Source organism: Cervus elaphus, chromosome 29, assembly GCF_910594005.1.
Source record: "Cervus elaphus chromosome 29, mCerEla1.1, whole genome shotgun sequence".
NCBI classification, from domain to species: Eukaryota; Metazoa; Chordata; class Mammalia; order Artiodactyla; family Cervidae; genus Cervus; species Cervus elaphus.
In genome coordinates, this window is record NC_057843.1 from 26,206,724 (window position 1) to 26,223,558 (window position 16,835).

Genomic DNA, 16,835 nt, shown 5'->3' on the forward strand with positions numbered 1-16,835 from the left:
CTTCAATCTTCCCCAGTATCAGGGTCTTTTAGAATGTCGGATCTTTACATCAGGTGGTCAAAGTATTGGAGCTTCAGCTTCAGCATCAGTCCTTCCAATAAATATTCAGGATCGAATTTCTTTAGAATTGACTGGTTTGATTTCCTTGCTGTCCAAGGGACTCTTCAGAGTCTTCTCCAACACCACAGTTCAAAAGCATCAGTTCTTTGGTGCTCAGCCTTCTTTATGGTCCAACTCTAACACCCATATATGACTACTGGAAAAACCCCCATAGTTTTGAACCTATGGACCTTTGTCAGAAAAGTAATGTCTCTGCTTTTTAATATGCTGTCTAGGTTGGTCATAGCTTTTCTTCCAAGGAGCAAGTATCTTTTCATTTTATGGCTGAAGTCACCATCTGCAGTGATTTTGGAGCCCAAGAAAATAAAGTCTCTCACTGTTTCCATTGTTTCCCCATCTATTTACCATGAAGTGATGGGACTGGATGCCATGATCTTAGGTTTTTGAATGTTGAGTTTTAAGCCAACTTTTTCACTCTCTTCTTTCACCTTCCTCAAGAGGCTCTTTAGTTCCTCTTCACTTTCTTCCATAAGGGTGGTATCATCTGCATATCTGAGGTTATTGATATTTCTCCTGGCAATCTTCATTCCAACTTATGCTTCATCCAGCCTGGCATTTCACATGATGCACACTGCATATAAGTTAAACAAGCAGGGTGATAGTATATAGCCTTGACATACACCTTTCTCAATTTGGAACCAGTCCATTGTTCCATGTCTGGTTCTATCTGTTGCTTCTTAACCTGCCTACAGGTTTCTCAGGAGACAGGTAATGTGGTCTGGCATCCCCATCTCTTTCAGAATTTTCCACAGTTTGTTGTGATCCACACATTCAAAGGCTTTAGTGTAGTCAATGAAGCAGAAGATGTTTTTCTGGAATTCTCTTGCTTTTTCTATGATCCAACAGATGTTGGCAATTTGACATGTGGCTAGTCCAAAAGGAGGGGCTTCCCAGTTGGCTCAGTGGTAGAGAATCTACCTGCCAATGTAGGAGACGCAAAAGACATGGGTTCGATCCCTGGGTTGGGAAGATCCCCTGGAGAAGGAAATGACAACCCATTCCTGTATTCTTGCCTAGAGAATCCCCATGGGCAGAAGAGCCTGGTGGGCTACAGTCCATGGGGTCACAAACAGCTGGACACAACTAAGTGACTGAGCACAGTCCAAAAGGGTATGTTCAGTATGTGTAAAACATATACCAAATTTCAAGACTTAGTATAAGGAAAAAAAGTAAAATTTTCCAATGATTTTTAATATTGGTTAAAATTTTGGATATACAAGATTAAATAAAGTATCATTAAAATCAATTTTACCTTTCTTTTTTACTTTTTTAATATGACTACTTAAAAAAATATGACTACTAGAAAATTCAGATTACACATGTGGCTTGCATCTTATTTTTACTGGACATTGCTGATTTAGCATGCCTGCCACAGGTATCAGAATACTCACCTAAGAAAACGGGTTTATATCTTCTCTGATGATCCATATGCTTAGGTATCACGAGACTAGGGCCTCACAGCCAGTAGACATTCACAGGACTTTTTGAGTTCAAATTACTTCTTATCTAAGCAGGTTGGGAATCTGTACTGGCTTACACTGTTCCTGTCAAGAGTAATTTCACAGTCCAAGCTGGAAGACTTCACAGCTCTCTGTTCTATGTCCTTTAAGCCCTGCAGACCTGTGACCCTACTCGCTTGTCCTTACCTCATCAGTTAGCTAGATTTCCAGAAGCGGTTAGCTGTGAAGGCCTCTGGGAAGCTCTCCTCAGAGTGTATGTACCTTGTGCTATTAAGACTGTGAGTCTCAGCAGGCAGGGGCCCAAATGTGGTTCTGTTCTCTACCCCCACTACATCGAGAATTGCATAGGTTTCTGTAAAAAAAGTAAATGCATTTGATAAACTTGTTGGTTATATGAGTAGAGGTGATGGTCTAGGGAAAGGAGTTTTTCTTTCTCCCCTTTGTATTACAGCAGTTTTATCACATTAACCATTGGCTATCAGCTGTGCTCCATGATTCATCTGTTCAAATATTCCAGTGTCAGGGGCTGCCTGGAACAGAGCTGGGTTCTGGGGATATGGGCGGGGAGGCAGGGGTGCGGGGTGGGGGGAGCGAGAGGTGGGAATAAGGCAGGCAGAGTGTTGTCCTTACTGGGGAGGACAAACCAAAGCACACATACACCACACAATGACAGTAAGTGTGGTATGTGTCACCAGGGAAAAGCAGTGGGGATCATGAGAGGGTCATTGACCTGGGGAGCTAATGTAGTCAGATGTCCAGGAAGACTTCTAAATGACCCTCTTGCCAAACCTGAGGGGCCTGTTTGCTTGGCAAGGTGGAGGAGAAAGGGGAGGCTGATTTAAGGTGGAGGAGAAAGGGGAGGGCCCTTTAAGCTTTGTTTAAAAAAAAATGGTAAAGCACACAAAAAAGTCAGACCTGACAGAGTAGGAAAACAAAAACAAACTCCTAAAGGCAGAGAAAAGCCATCAAACGATTTTGTGCAAGACAATGACATGAGCAGATCTGCCTTTTAAAATATCACTCTGGAGGTGGTCAAGAGCAGATGGGGGGCCTACACAGAGCACAGCTACAGATGAACAAGAAGAAACCCACTCTCTTTGGTCATCGTGTCAGCAGGAACTAAGTTTCGAGTCTGTAACAGATGTGTATGCCCATAACCACAAGATCTGGAAGCCAGAATGCATTCTAGAGTATGAATCTAATACAAGATACTCTCAAAATACCCTTAAAGCATTACTTGCCACAGATGGGCCTGTGAAGGTAAACCTGTTACTTTGCATAAGCCTCTATCCTGACCCCAACCTAATCGTTCTTATTTAAGACCAGAAGCCAGTGATCCACATGGGATCCAGTGACCCAATTTCTGGGCTCACAGAGAGGCTGAGTGATCAAAGCATTCATTCAATAGCACAAGTTTGGGAATGTTCTGCTCTTCTGTGCCCAAGGACTAGGGACCTCTGGTGCTAGCTGCATTCTTGTGTCCTCTTTGCAAGGACACTGGGTCTGAACAAGTGTACTAGATCAGCCCTCTTGTCCAGGAGCTCCAGCTAAGGTCTGCTCTCAGGGCAAGAAATTCATGGAGGCGCTAAGTCATATCTCTTATAAGCCAATTAAACACATCAAATTCTAATTTTTTTAATCTTTTTTTTAAAATCAAATTCTATAGAATGGGCATATGGAATTTTGTTTTGTTCTGGACCCTTTTATTTATTTATTTAATTATTATTTTTTCTTCATTTATTTTTATTAGTTGGAGGCTAATTACGTTACAATATTGTAGTGGGTTTTGTCATACATTGACATGAATCAGCCATGGTTTTACATGTATTCCCCATCCCGATCCTCCCTCCCACCTCCCTCTCTTCCCACTCCCTCTGGGTCTTCCCAGTGCACCAGGCCCGAGCACTTGTCTCATGCATCCAACCTGGGCTGGTGATCTGTTTTACTATAGATATATACGTGTTTCGATGTTGTTCTCTCGAAACATCCCACCCTCGCCTTCTCCCACAGAGTCCAAAAGTCTGTTCTGTACATCTGTGTCTCTTTTTCTGTTTCGCATATAGGGTTATCATTACCATCTTTCTAAATCCCATATATATGTGTTAGTATGCTGTAATGGTCTTTATCTTTCTGGCTTACTTCACTCTGTATAATGGGCTCCAGTTTCATCCATCTCATTAGAACTGATTCAAATGAATTCTTTTTAATGGCTGAGTAATATTCCATGGTGTATATGTACCACAGCTTCCTTATCCATTCGTCTGCTGATGGGCATCTAGGTTGCTTCCATGTCCTGGCTATTATAAACAGTGCTGTGATGAACACTGGGGTGCACGTGTCTCTTTCAGATCTGGTTCTGGACCCTTTTAGATGACATTATACCAACTTGTGATTTCCTGGTGATGACCTTAATTGTCCTTCTTGGTGTCAGATGTTCATTCCATTCTTAAATAGCCATAAAATCAATATGTTGGTAGGTAATAAGCACATTCAAGATTCTGTTAAAAATAAATCATTTCTAAAAATTCACATCTCCCCCAATTACCTCTTCCTGTTATCTTTTTTATTAAAATAAAAATAAGCCTCAACCCTACAGTATGTTCCCTTTCTGGATTTCTGTCATATCCACTTAACTAAAAGACCCTCTGCATCTAAACAAAGAACTCATTCTTCTCAGAAGCACGGCTGTGCAATGGAAAGTTCCTGGGCTCAGGGAGAAGTCAGACCTGGGTTCCAGCCCTGGTTACATCCCTTCTTGGGTGTGTGACTTTGGTAAAGTTTCTTAAGTTCTCTGACCCTGCTTTTTCCTGAAGAAAGTTGGGCTAGCCTACTAAATCAGTTTTCTAGGTCTGCCATAACAAAGTGCCCCAAACTGTGTGGCTTAAAATGACAGAAATTTACTTTGTCACAGTCCAAAAAGCTTGAAATCAAGGTGTGAGCATGGCTGGTTCTTTCAGAGGCTTTCTGGGGGACTCCTTCCTCACCACTGCCAACTCTGGTGGCTCCTGACATCACTCAATGCTCTTGACCTCTGTCTTCATAGGGCCTTCGACCTTGTGTCTCTCTGTGTTTTCTCTTCTTCTTATAAGGACAGCAGTTGTTGGATTTAGGGCTCACTATAACTCAAGAATGAATTCATCTCAAGATCACTAACTGATTCGATCTCAAGATACGCTATTTTCAAATAAAGTCACATTTGGAGATTCTGGGTTGCCTTGGATTTAGACGAACATCCTATTCAATACAGCACATCTCCCTACACTGAATTCCACTATACCCAGGAAAACAGACTAAGGATCTGTTTTCACGGATATTTAGCCTCTTTCTTACAATATGAATTGTTCAACTGTGTTTGTTTTTTATATCAGAAAATTACAGAGAAGACAATGTATATAACTAGCAACATACTGAAAATGCACTAATGCTGAATAAATACTATATTTTCCCTCCTCTTGCTTATATTTAATCTTAGTCCAACAATAGTAAGATCAAGTAATCTTAGCGCCATTTATGTGTAAATCCTGGGAAATGAGTGAACACTTTGAGGTCCTATTCAAAGATAAAGACAAAAAATGCCCTGCCCTAAACAATGACTTCTATGGTAAGACAGGGCAAGTAATTCCCATTTCAGAACTGACCTACATCACAACTGTTTAAATCTAAGGAACATGTGACATCTAAGGGAGTCCCTGCAACTCTGTGGAATACAGAGGGCATGACAAAGGCTCCAGGTGAAAATGAGAAACTTCATTTTTGTTATTCATGACCTAATTTGCCAACCATCTGGTCCACTATCTGTTAAACGCCATAGCTTTTCATTTACTTCTATATTTTCATGGCTTTTCATTTACTTCTGTATTTTTCCTTCTCAAATAATCTCATCTCTGATATAGTTTAAAAACCAGTGAGAATATTATTCCCATAATTTGTTCATGTTCAAAACACTGAAAGCTGAGTGAAAGCTGCAGGCAGTAGCAAGAGGTGGTAGAGAGCCCGTCAGCACTGACTGTACTGGTCCACCTCTGCTTATTTCAGGTGGTTCCTTTTCTTTTCTCTCACCCACTAGGACTCAGTATCCAGACACTGGGGCTGACAGTGCCTGGACCACCTCCCTTAGCACCACCGAAAACATAGAAATTTCAACCTGAAACTCCCAAAGAAACGAGTTTCAGGATAAGCAGTTTTCCCGATATTCATACATTTCATTTAAATATATTCAACCTTGCTTCAAGTTTCTATACTCTGCAGTTAGGAACTGCTTTACAGGAGGAATGGCAAGGAGGTCTATCATATAAAGCCACTTGGCTCTGTTACACCATGTACTCTGGGAGATCACCCCATGTCTGCCTGGATCTTGTTTTCAAGATATAGCTCCAATATCTCTATTATAATTCCTTTCTCTTACAAGTGTAACAGGTTAGCAAGAACAAAAGCTGATTGACAAAGTGCTTGGAGAAAAATTGGGGCAAAGAATAGCCCTCCACAGACTTCAGTGGTGTATATGAAAAAAAGTTCAATTTTCCTACTTTTTCACACCATTGGTACCTTACTATGTTTCATCTGAAAATTTTCCCTAAAATTCTTCCTTACAATCCCTTTCACATGAAAGTTCAGTTATTACTAGCTTGCAGCTAGTAATGTGCCTGACATCATGTGCCTGCCACCCACACTGTCCACACAACACTGTTTGTTAATTACACTCTAGTCAGATAAATTATCACAGAAGCTTCCAGTTACTTCAGTGTGAGCCTTAAAAAGTCCTCCCTCCCCAGTCAAATGTTCCACCTGAAGACACTGGACCTCCAGAAGGGAGGATCAAGCATGCAGAAGTGTACCAAACGTAGCATGTGTACCAAAGAGTAACTAGAAGTTCCCTGGAGGGATGCCATGAATGTATAAAATGACCCCTTACCTGGATTGGGTTGAAGGTACTCAATTGTTTTCGTCATTATTTCCATCACAGCCCTGCTGGTGACATCCACTTTCTGAAATGACAAAACAAATTTCTAAATCAAGCAAATTATTAGCTTTAGAAACAAAGTTTTTGCTTCAGCATATACACAACCACTGATGGTTCAACAGAGCAATGATGAGTCCTGTGGTGGAAAGTGAGGGGCTCACAGAGCTGTCAGAAAAAGTCAGACCACTGGCTTGCATTCAGCTGTGTTCCATCAAGATTTGGAAAGCCCATTGAGTCAGAGAGGAAGCTGGAAAACATGTTTCAAAATATACTTCATTATCTCCTGGTAAAATCAGGTGAATACAGCCACCTTTCACTGTACATTGTCTGAGGTGGTCACTGAGAATGATTCACTATTCACTTGGTGCAGGAAACTCCACAGAATCTTGCTCATCCGGAGGTTCAAATCTTTAAGAATACTGCTGAAGCTGGCCAGGCCATGGAGGGTATGCATATCCAAACAGCCACCAAGTCTCTGAAGGATGTCACTTTACAGAAGTAATGCATGTCATTCCATCATTACAATGCTGGAGTTGGCTGATGTGTCCAGGCCAAAGAGTGGGGCTGGACACGGGCCATCACCCCAAATACAGTGATTTTTTTGCCTCACCTTTCTAAACATTCAGGGAGCAATGTTACTCCCTGTTAAGGGTTTTGACGTAGAGTCTCTGGCACTGAGCACATCCCAGGTGAAGCGAAGATGGGGCCTGGACTTTCAGAGTTCATGGATAGATTAATCCCTACATAAGACCTCCCTGCCATACTGAGATGACCCCTACTGAAAAAGAGCAAATTGCTCCTCAACCTGAAGAGGAGGTTACAGAAAAGGAAAAAATGGACCAGAAGAAACTGAAGAAAAAAAAAAAAAAACACATGACCCAGGAATAAATTCAGCATAAAATAAACATAAATTAAAAAAAAATAAGGTCGATAGTACTCTCTTATGACCCTTTGTATTTCTGTTGTTTGTTATGATTTCTCCATTTTCATTTCTAATTTTGTTGATTTGACTCTTCTCCTTTTTTTTTTTTTTCTTTGATGAGTCTGGCTAATAGTTTGTCTATTTTATTTATCGTTGCAAAGAAGCAGCTTTTAGTTTTGTTGATTTTTGCTATAGTCTTCTTTGTTTCTTTTTCACTTATTTCTGCTCTGATTTTTATGATTTCTTTCCTTCTGCTAACTTTGGGGGTCTTCATTTCTTTTTTTTGTAGTTGCTTTAGGTGTAAAGTTAGGTAATTTATTTGATTTTTCTCTTCTTTCTTGAGGTAAGTTGTATTGCTATGAACCTTCCTCTTAGCACTTTTACTGAATCCCATATATTTTGGGCTGTTGTGTTTTCATTTTCATTTGTTTCTATGCATATTTTTATTTCCTTTTTGACTATATGATAATAAAATGAACAACTTGGAAGAAATGGATAAATTCTTAGAAAAGTATAACCTTCCAAAACTGAACCAGGAAGAAATAGAGAATCTTAACAGACCCACCACAGGCACAGAAATTGAAACTATAATCAAAATCTTCCAACAAACAAAAGGCCAGGACCAGATGGCTTCACAGGCGAATTCTACCAAAAATTTAGAGAAGAGCTAACACCTACCCTACACAAACTCTTCCAGAAAATTGCAGAGGAAAGTAAACTGCCAAATTCACTCTATGAGGCCACTATTACCCTAATACCAAAACCAGACAAAGATGCCACAAAAAAAGAAAACTACAGGCCAATATCACTGATGAACATAGATGCAAAAATCCTCAACAAAATTCTAACAACAGAATCTAACAGCATATTAACATCATCATGTATCATGACCAAGTGGGCTTTATCCCAGGGATGCAAGGATTCTTCACTCTTCACAATTCAATCAATTTAATATACTGCAGTAACAAACTGAAAGATAAAAACCATATAATTATTTCAATAGATTCAGAGAAAGCCTTTGACAAAATTCAACATCCATTTATGATAAAAACTCTCCATAAAGCAGGCATAGAAGGAACATACCTCAACATAATACAAACCATATATGATAAACCCACAACAAAGATCATCCTCAATGGTGAAAAATTGAAAGCATTCCCCCTAAAGTCAGGAGCAAGACAAGGGTGCCTACTCTCACCACTACTATTCAACATAGTTTTGGAAGTTTTAGCCATAGCAATCAGAGAAGAAAAAGAAATAAAAGGAATCCAGATTGGAAAAGAGGAAGTAAAACTCTCACTGATTGCAGATGATATAATCCTCTACACAGAAAACCCTAAAGACACCACCAGAAAATTACTAGAGCTAATCAATGAATATAGTAAAGTTGCAGGATATAAAATTAATACACAGAAATCCCTTGCATTCCTATACACTAACAATGAGAAAACAGAAATAGAAATTAAGGAAACAATCCCATTCACCATTGCAATGAAAAGAATAAAATTCTTAGGAATAAATATACCTAAAGAAACAAAAGATCTATATATAGAAAACTATAAAACACTGATGAAAGGAATCAAAGATGACACACATAGATGGAGAAATACCATGTTCATGGATCAGAAGAATCAATATAGTGAAAATGAGTATACCACCCAAAGCAATCTATAGATTTAATGCAATCCCTATCAAGCTACCAATGGTATTTTTCAGAGAACTAGAACAAATAATTTGTTTGTATGGAAATACAAAAAAACCTCGAATAGCCAAAGCCATCTTAAGAAAGAAGAATGGAACTGTAGGAATCAACCTGCCTGACTTCAGACTATACTACAAAGCCACAGTCATCAAGACAGTATGGTACTGGCACAATGACAGAAATATAGATCAATGGAACAGAACAGAAAGCCCAGAGATAAATCCACACACCTATGGACACCTTGTCTTTGACAAAGGAGACAAAAATATACAATGGAGAAAAGACAATCTCTTTAACAAGTGGTGCTGGGAAAACTGGTCAACCACTTATAAAAGAATGAAACTAGAACACCTTCTAACACCATAAACAAAAGTGAAGGAGAACTAAAGAGGCTCTTGATAAAAGTGTAAGAGGAGAGTGAAAAAGTTGGCTTAAAACTCAACATTCAGAAAACTAAGATCATGGCATCTGGTCCCATCACTTCATGGCAAATAGATGGGGAAACAATGGAAACAGTGACAGACTTTACTTTTTTGGGCTCCAAAATCACTGCAGATGGTGACTGCAGCCATGAAATTAAAAGACGCTTGTTCCTTAGAAGAAAGGCTATGACCAGCCTAGACAACTTATTAAAAAGCAGAGACGTTACTTTGCCAGCAAAGGTCCGTATAGTCAAAACTATGGTTTTCCCAATAGTCAAGTATGGAAGTTAGAGTTGGACTATAAAGAAAGCTGAGTGCCAAAGAATTAATGCTTTTGAACTGTAGTGTTGGAGAAGACTCTTGAGAGTCCCTTGGACTGCAAAGAGATCCAACCAGTCCATCCTAAAGGATATCAGTCTTGAATATTCTTTGGAAGGACTGACACTGAAGCTGAAACTCCAATACTGTGACCACCTCACGCAAAGAACTGACATTTGAAAAGACCCTGATGCTGGGAAAGGTTGAAGGTGGGAGGAAAAGGGGATGACAGAGGATAAGATGGTTGGATGGCATCACCAGCTTGATGGACATGAATGTGAGTAAGCTCCAGGAGTTGATGATGGACAGGGAAGCCTGGCATGATGCAGTCCATGGGGTCAGAAAGAGTTGGACATGACTGAGCAACTGAACTTAACTGAACACAAAAATAAACTCAAAATGGATTAAAGATCTACATGTAAGACCAGAAACTATAAAACTCCTAGAGGAAAACATAGGCAAAACACCCTCTGACATAAATCACAGCAAAATCCTCTATGACCCACCTCCCAGAGTGATGAAAATAAAAGCAAAAATAAACAAATGGGACCTAAGTAAACGTAAAAGCTTTGGCACAATGAAGGAAACCATAAGCAGGTGAAAAGATAGCCTTCAGAATGGGAGGAAATAATAGCAAATGAAGCAACTGATAAAGAATCAAAAATATACAAGCAGCTCATGCAGCTCAATACCAGAAAAATAAATGATCCAATCACAAAATGGGCCAAAGAACTAAGCAGACATTTCTCCAAAGAAGACATACAGATGGCTAACAAACACATGAAAAGATGCTCAACATCACTCATTATCAGAGAAATGCAAATCAAAACCACAATGAGGTACCATCTCACGCTGGTCAGAATGGCTGCTATCAAAATGTATACAAAAAATAAATGCTGGAGAGGGTGTAGAGAAAAGGGAACCCTCTTACACTGTTGGTGGGAATGCAGACTAGTACAGCCACTATGGAGAAGAGTGTGGAGATTCCTTAAAAAATTGGAAATAGAACTGCCATATAACCCAGCAATCCCACTGCTGGGCATACACACTGAGGAAACCAGAATTGAGAGACACATGTACCCCAGTGTTCATTGCAGCACTGTTTATAATAGTCAGGACATGGAAGCAACCTAGATGGCCACCAGCAGATGAATGGATAAGAAAGTTGTGGTACATATATACAATGGAACATTACTCAGCTATTAAAAAGAATACATTTGAGTCACTTCTAATGAGGTGGATAAAACTGGAGCCTATTATACAGAGTGAAGTAAGTCAGAAAGAAAAACACCAATACAATGTATTAATGCATGTATATGGAATTTAGAAAGATGGTAATGATGACCCTATATGCAAGACAGCAAAAGAGACACAGATATAAAGAACAGACTTTAGGACTCATTGGGAGATGGAGAGTGTGGGATGATTTGAGAGAATAGCATTGAAACATGTATATTACCATATGTGAACCAGATGACCAGTCCAGATTCAACACATAAAACAGAGCACTCAAAGCCAGTGCACTGGGACAACCCAGAGGGATGGGATGGGGAGGGAGGTGGGAGGGGTTTTCAGAATGGGGGGACACATGGCTGATTCATGTCAATGTATGGCAAAAACCACCACAATATTGTAAAGTAATTAACCTCCAATTAAAGTAAATTAATTTAAAAAATAAATAAAAAATGGGGAAAAAAAGGTTGAATTATGAATCCTACTTTTTCCCAGAGGCATTCACTGGATGTCAACAGAGGGCTAGGCATGGTGGCAGGTTTCACTGCTCTAAAGAAAGAAACGTGAAACATCGACTATTTGTTCGAGTAAGAGAAGGAAAGTTTTTATTTAACTTCCAAGAACACTGCAAGTTCTTGAACTTTGGGTTAATTGTAAATGAAAACCTTGGTCCTACAGTCCATCCTTGGGAAATTCTGAACTGTCAGTATTTGTACTCAGCACTTTTCCCCACATGGAGAGCCAGTGCAGGGAGGCCCTCTTTACACTCCTCCATGAAATTCTTTTCTTATCAACTCGCATGGTTCAGTCTACAAGGTAAATGACTACTGAAAATTAGTGCATCCTTCTATCCAAGCTAAGTACATAGAATACATTAAGTATGAATGAAAGGAATTGATTTTTTGATGGTAGAATATCAGGTTATCAATTAAGTTCATGAGAACTTCACTGTTTTGAGTTCAAGGGCTCCGTCCTCAATTCAAAATTTTTCCATAACTTACTATATCTATAAAGTCAGCCTTTCATGGGTAGGGTAAAGCCTCCTTCTCTTTTATAATCAGAAACCAAACCATAACCAGAAGATTTTATTTTTCAGCTTTGTTTTTCAATATACAATCATTTCCACTTCAGTGGTAGTCAGATTACTGTGTTTTAAAGAGTTTGTAACTACTGGGATTAAGAGAGGAAAACAACTTTTTCTTATGCCATCATCATGGTATCAAATTACCATAAAAAACACTCCTATTTTAGAGATGCCTGTCCACGTGTGTATTATGTACCACATCCTTCTGGCTAACTTGAGTTTTTAACACATCTTAGATTTGAGTATGTGGCTAAGTAGTATTTTACTCTGCAGTAAGTAGTGGTTCCCTGGAATTGTACAGTGCAAGACTTGTGTGGCTGTACACGGAGGTCTTGGAAATATTACCAACCAACCACTATGCACTCAACGTCATGAAAATGAAGTCAAAGGGTGTGTTCAGGAAAAAAAAAAAAAAACAGGCTGAAAGTCTAGGTTACATGTGTGACAGGATGAAAACACATATTTTCTGCTGGCTATATGGCAGAGCTTAAGGCATCTGATGGTAAATGTATTCAAATGACCTGTGTGGTTATGATGGGAATGCAAAGAGTTCCAAAGGTTAAGGTTTCTAAGGAAGAGTGTCAGAAGGACTGAACTGGCCAATTGTTTTCTTGAAAGTGAAAGCATAGGCACATATTCCTCTGTCTTTTTATTTCAGTCTTCTCAATACAAAGATTTTAACAACTCTCAATACATAGGAGGTTCCTCCTCCACTATCCAGCCTTGTGATTAACAATTGTGGGTAGGGAGAGAAAGAACTCCCTCAACCCTCTTACTCACTATCACATTTTCTTTCTTCATGCTGAGACAAAGGTTGGAAAACTATGGCCAGCAGGCCAAATCTGGGCCGCTGTCAAATTTTTTTTTACATGGTTGGAACTATTCAAAAGAAGACTATTTTGCTGCATATAATAACTATGTGAAATTCAAATTTAAGTGTCCTTGAGTAAATTTTATTGGAATGCAGCCATGCTCCTTCATTTAAGCACCGTCAGTGGTTGCTTTTGCTCTTCAGCAGCAGAGGTGAGGAACCATAAAAGAGACCACAAATCCCCTCTGGCTCACAAAGCCCAATGTATGTACAGAAAATGTTTGCTGCTCCTGTGCTGAGGTTCTATTGTACTTTCACAAAGGCTGCCATGCTGAATCTATGGATGCCCATCATTCCACCAGCTGCCTCAGTCTTCAGAGACAAGATACAAGAGAACTGAAAAGCACCAGATTGACTAGAACGGGGCCTTTGTTTTGAGGCACCTGAACATAACCTTCCCTCACTGGAAAAGGAACAGTCTGTGTTTCCTGAACACAAGTGGCTGCATAGGTGAAAAATGCAGCATTTTTTGCGGACTAACAAAAGGACTGAAAGATCTGACTTCACACCATCAGACAATATTATACCAGATTATACAACATTATACCAGATGATGGCAGAGGGGACACAGTAGCAGAATTTAAGGACAAAAAAATGGACACCTTAAAATGGAACACAGTTTCTGGGCCTAGTGATCAATACTATATAGATAAATTAGGCATCCACTTGGACATAGGGCAAGTTACAGTGTTTACACAAAAGAAATGTTAAAATATCATATGAAACATGAAAGTGTTTCAAATTCTTAATTTTTCTGTCACTGAAGTTAAGAAAATATACCTATTAAGAACGTACACACACCCACTTAAAGTACTGAGGACCTGAAGGAGAACATGTCACTAAATAAGCCATAGAGATCTGATGAAAACAGCATCCTGGGAAAGTCTGTCTGGCAGTGAGATGCAGGCTGGTCCAATAGGGGTGTTTTAATAGTTCCCTCCTGACTTGGAAGAATCAGTGTACCTTCCCCAGACTGCTGTACTTTACAGCAGTTACCTTATGTATTTGGAAAGCCTGATTAATAAACTGTGTGCTGACAACAAAAATAAACAACGCACTAGGCCAAGGTTGCCCCAAAGTATTTTTTTTTTTTTTTTGCTAATCTTCTTAGGCATTTACCTTTAATGAACATTAGCTTGGGAATATGTGGAAAACACTTAACTGAGAAGAAGCTAAGTTTCAAGATAAGCAGAAAAATATCTTTAAAGCTCATCATGTTTGGGGCTCCCGTCCATCCTATAATTCTATACCAGGGAATGAGTGTCTCAGTACAGTAACCCACATCTTCTCCTTTAACACCACAATGAAGACATTCACATACATGACAGGTACACTCAGGGATGTGTAAAGCCCTAAGCATGCTTGCTGGGACTCTATTCCTTTCCCTTCCATTTGAGATCTATCACTGGAATCCAAGTAAGAAGGACGTTATTAAAAATGACACTATTGGTGGTAGTTTAGTCCCTAAGTCATGTCCAACTCTTGTAACCCAATGGACCATAGCCCACCAGGCTTCTCTGTCCACGGGATTTCCCAGGCAAGAATACTGGTGTGGGTTACCATTTCCTTCTCCAGAGGATCTTCCTGACCCAGGGATCAAACCTGGGTCTCCTGCATTGCAGGCAGTCTCCTGTATTGCAGGCAGATCCTTTAACAACTGAGCCACCAAGGGGCCCGACATGACACTATTATGACAAATTACTTGCCACAACAGTCAAAGGAGATGACAACTAGTGTGCTCCATACAGAATACGGGAACTCTGGGTTTAGCCTCTGTTTAAACATGGGCAGTGATGGAGAACTCAGTAATTCCCAAGGCTCTTTTTTATTTAAAAAGTTCTGACAGCAGTAAGTTCTTTCTTCTGTTGAGCCTGAATCTGTTTTGCTATAGCTTCTACTCATCAACGCTAGTCTACCACGTGGGGTTTAATAGAAGGATCTAGCCCCTCTCCACCCAATAACTAATTATGTATGGAGATAATGGCCATGGACCTTCTCCTGTAGAGCACCTCCACAGCCTGCTCTGCAAACAATACACTCTCCGCTCTCATAAGGAATGACAATCGCTCCCTTCTTCCCCAAATCTGCTTGTCTTCAAACTTGAGGCTGCCCTTAAATGTATGGCTGACAGAGTCCCTTTGCTGTTGACCTAAAACTATCACAATATTGTTAATTGGCTATACTCCAATGTAAGGGCTTCACCAGTGGCTCAGCAGTAAAGAATCCGCCTGAGATGCAGAAGATGCCATGGGTTCAATCCCTTGGTTAGGAAGATCCCTGGGAGGAGGGCATGGCAACCCACTCCAGTATTCTTGCTTTGGAGAATCCCATGGACAGAGGAGCTGGCAGGCTACAGTCCACAGGGCTGCACAGAGTCAGACATGACTGAAGTGACTGAGCATGCACTCCAATATAAAATAAAAAGTTTAAAAAAAACTTGAGGCTGACCCTTCAGATAAATTCCATTGTTGTTAAAATGGTCTATAGCAATGCTTTCAACTTGAGGACTCCTGGTTTTGATAGCTTTATCTTAGCCCCCAAGATGGTGGCTACACTTTGTCTTGGGATCCCAGACAAGCCCCCAAGATGATAGTGATAGCTATATCTTGTCCTAGGATCCTGGATGAGCCCCAAAGATGATGGTTTATGGTGAATGGTGCTTCCAGATTCGTGGTCTCCAAAGAAGATTTAACTCCAGGACCAAAGACAGTCTCAGTCACTCAGAGCTTTGTGTAGATTTTTATTTAAAGTGAAAGTGACAGAAAAAGCTTCTGACATAGACATCAGAAGGGGGTAGGAGAGTACCTGCCTTGCTAGTTTAAACAGAACACTATATACTTTTCTGCTAGCTGCTGAGAATAGAAAAAAATACTTCAAGGCTGTGAAAATTTTGCCCATACCCTTTCCCATAATATACATCTTGGGATGACATCGGCACAAGATTAGCCAGAAGGAACAGGTTATCCCAGACCTTCTCCCATAACATACATTCTGGGCTCAAAAAAACCATGTCCTTGAGCAAGAGATACTGCTGGCTAAGAGGCCTATGTGTCTAAGGCAAAAGAATGTGAAAAAGAAAGAATGTTCACCTCCTTCTGAAAGGGAGCTTAGGTTTGGACTCCTTATCACCCTGCCTAACTCTCTGTTTCAACAGCAGGGATTTCCTATGATACTTTTCAGGCTGCAAAAGGAGACTGTATTCCCTGGCTTGGACTTCTACATAACTCATGTACACAGAAACAAGAGAAAATTTTGGAATTTAGCTCAGGTGCCCTCTCCTCTAGAAACATTCCACTGATCTACCCATTCTGAGTAAGGTCTTCCATGAAAATACTTCCCAAAACACCAAGCACCATGTCATGTAAGACACTCATCTCTGTGCCTATTTCTTCTATCAAAACTGAAAGCTCCTTGAAGGAAGGAACTGCACCTTAATCATCTTTGTATTCCTGGTGTCCAGCAGGATGCCTGTCACATGGAAGCATTTATAATTATTTCATGTGATTTAATGAACAGTCATACACATACATACAGAATCACTGCAGCAACTGATGTAAATCTGTGAGGAAACCAGAGGTCCCTTAAATTCCAGTACTTTCTCTTGTTAGGGGAAGCACATTGACTGAAACCACTCACCCTGGCCAGGCACCATAGTAACCATCTGCATGAGTTATTTTGCGACAGGAGGTCCTCTGTAAGGAACACAGATCTAACAAGCCACCTCCAACCAGAAGAATTTGGGA

At 40.0% G+C, this 16,835-nt stretch overlaps 1 protein-coding gene across 2 annotated transcripts in view; it reads right to left on the minus strand.

Annotated features, from left to right (window-relative positions):
• SH3GL2 (SH3 domain containing GRB2 like 2, endophilin A1) overlaps positions 1–16,835 on the minus strand; it is a 215,692-nt gene that overhangs the window by 31,940 nt on the left and 166,917 nt on the right. For both annotated transcript variants that reach the window (XM_043891236.1, XM_043891237.1), the window contains exon 3: positions 6,493–6,565. In XM_043891236.1, the coding sequence (XP_043747171.1) occupies positions 6,493–6,565 (73 nt within the window). The remainder of the gene's footprint in view (positions 1–6,492; positions 6,566–16,835) is intronic.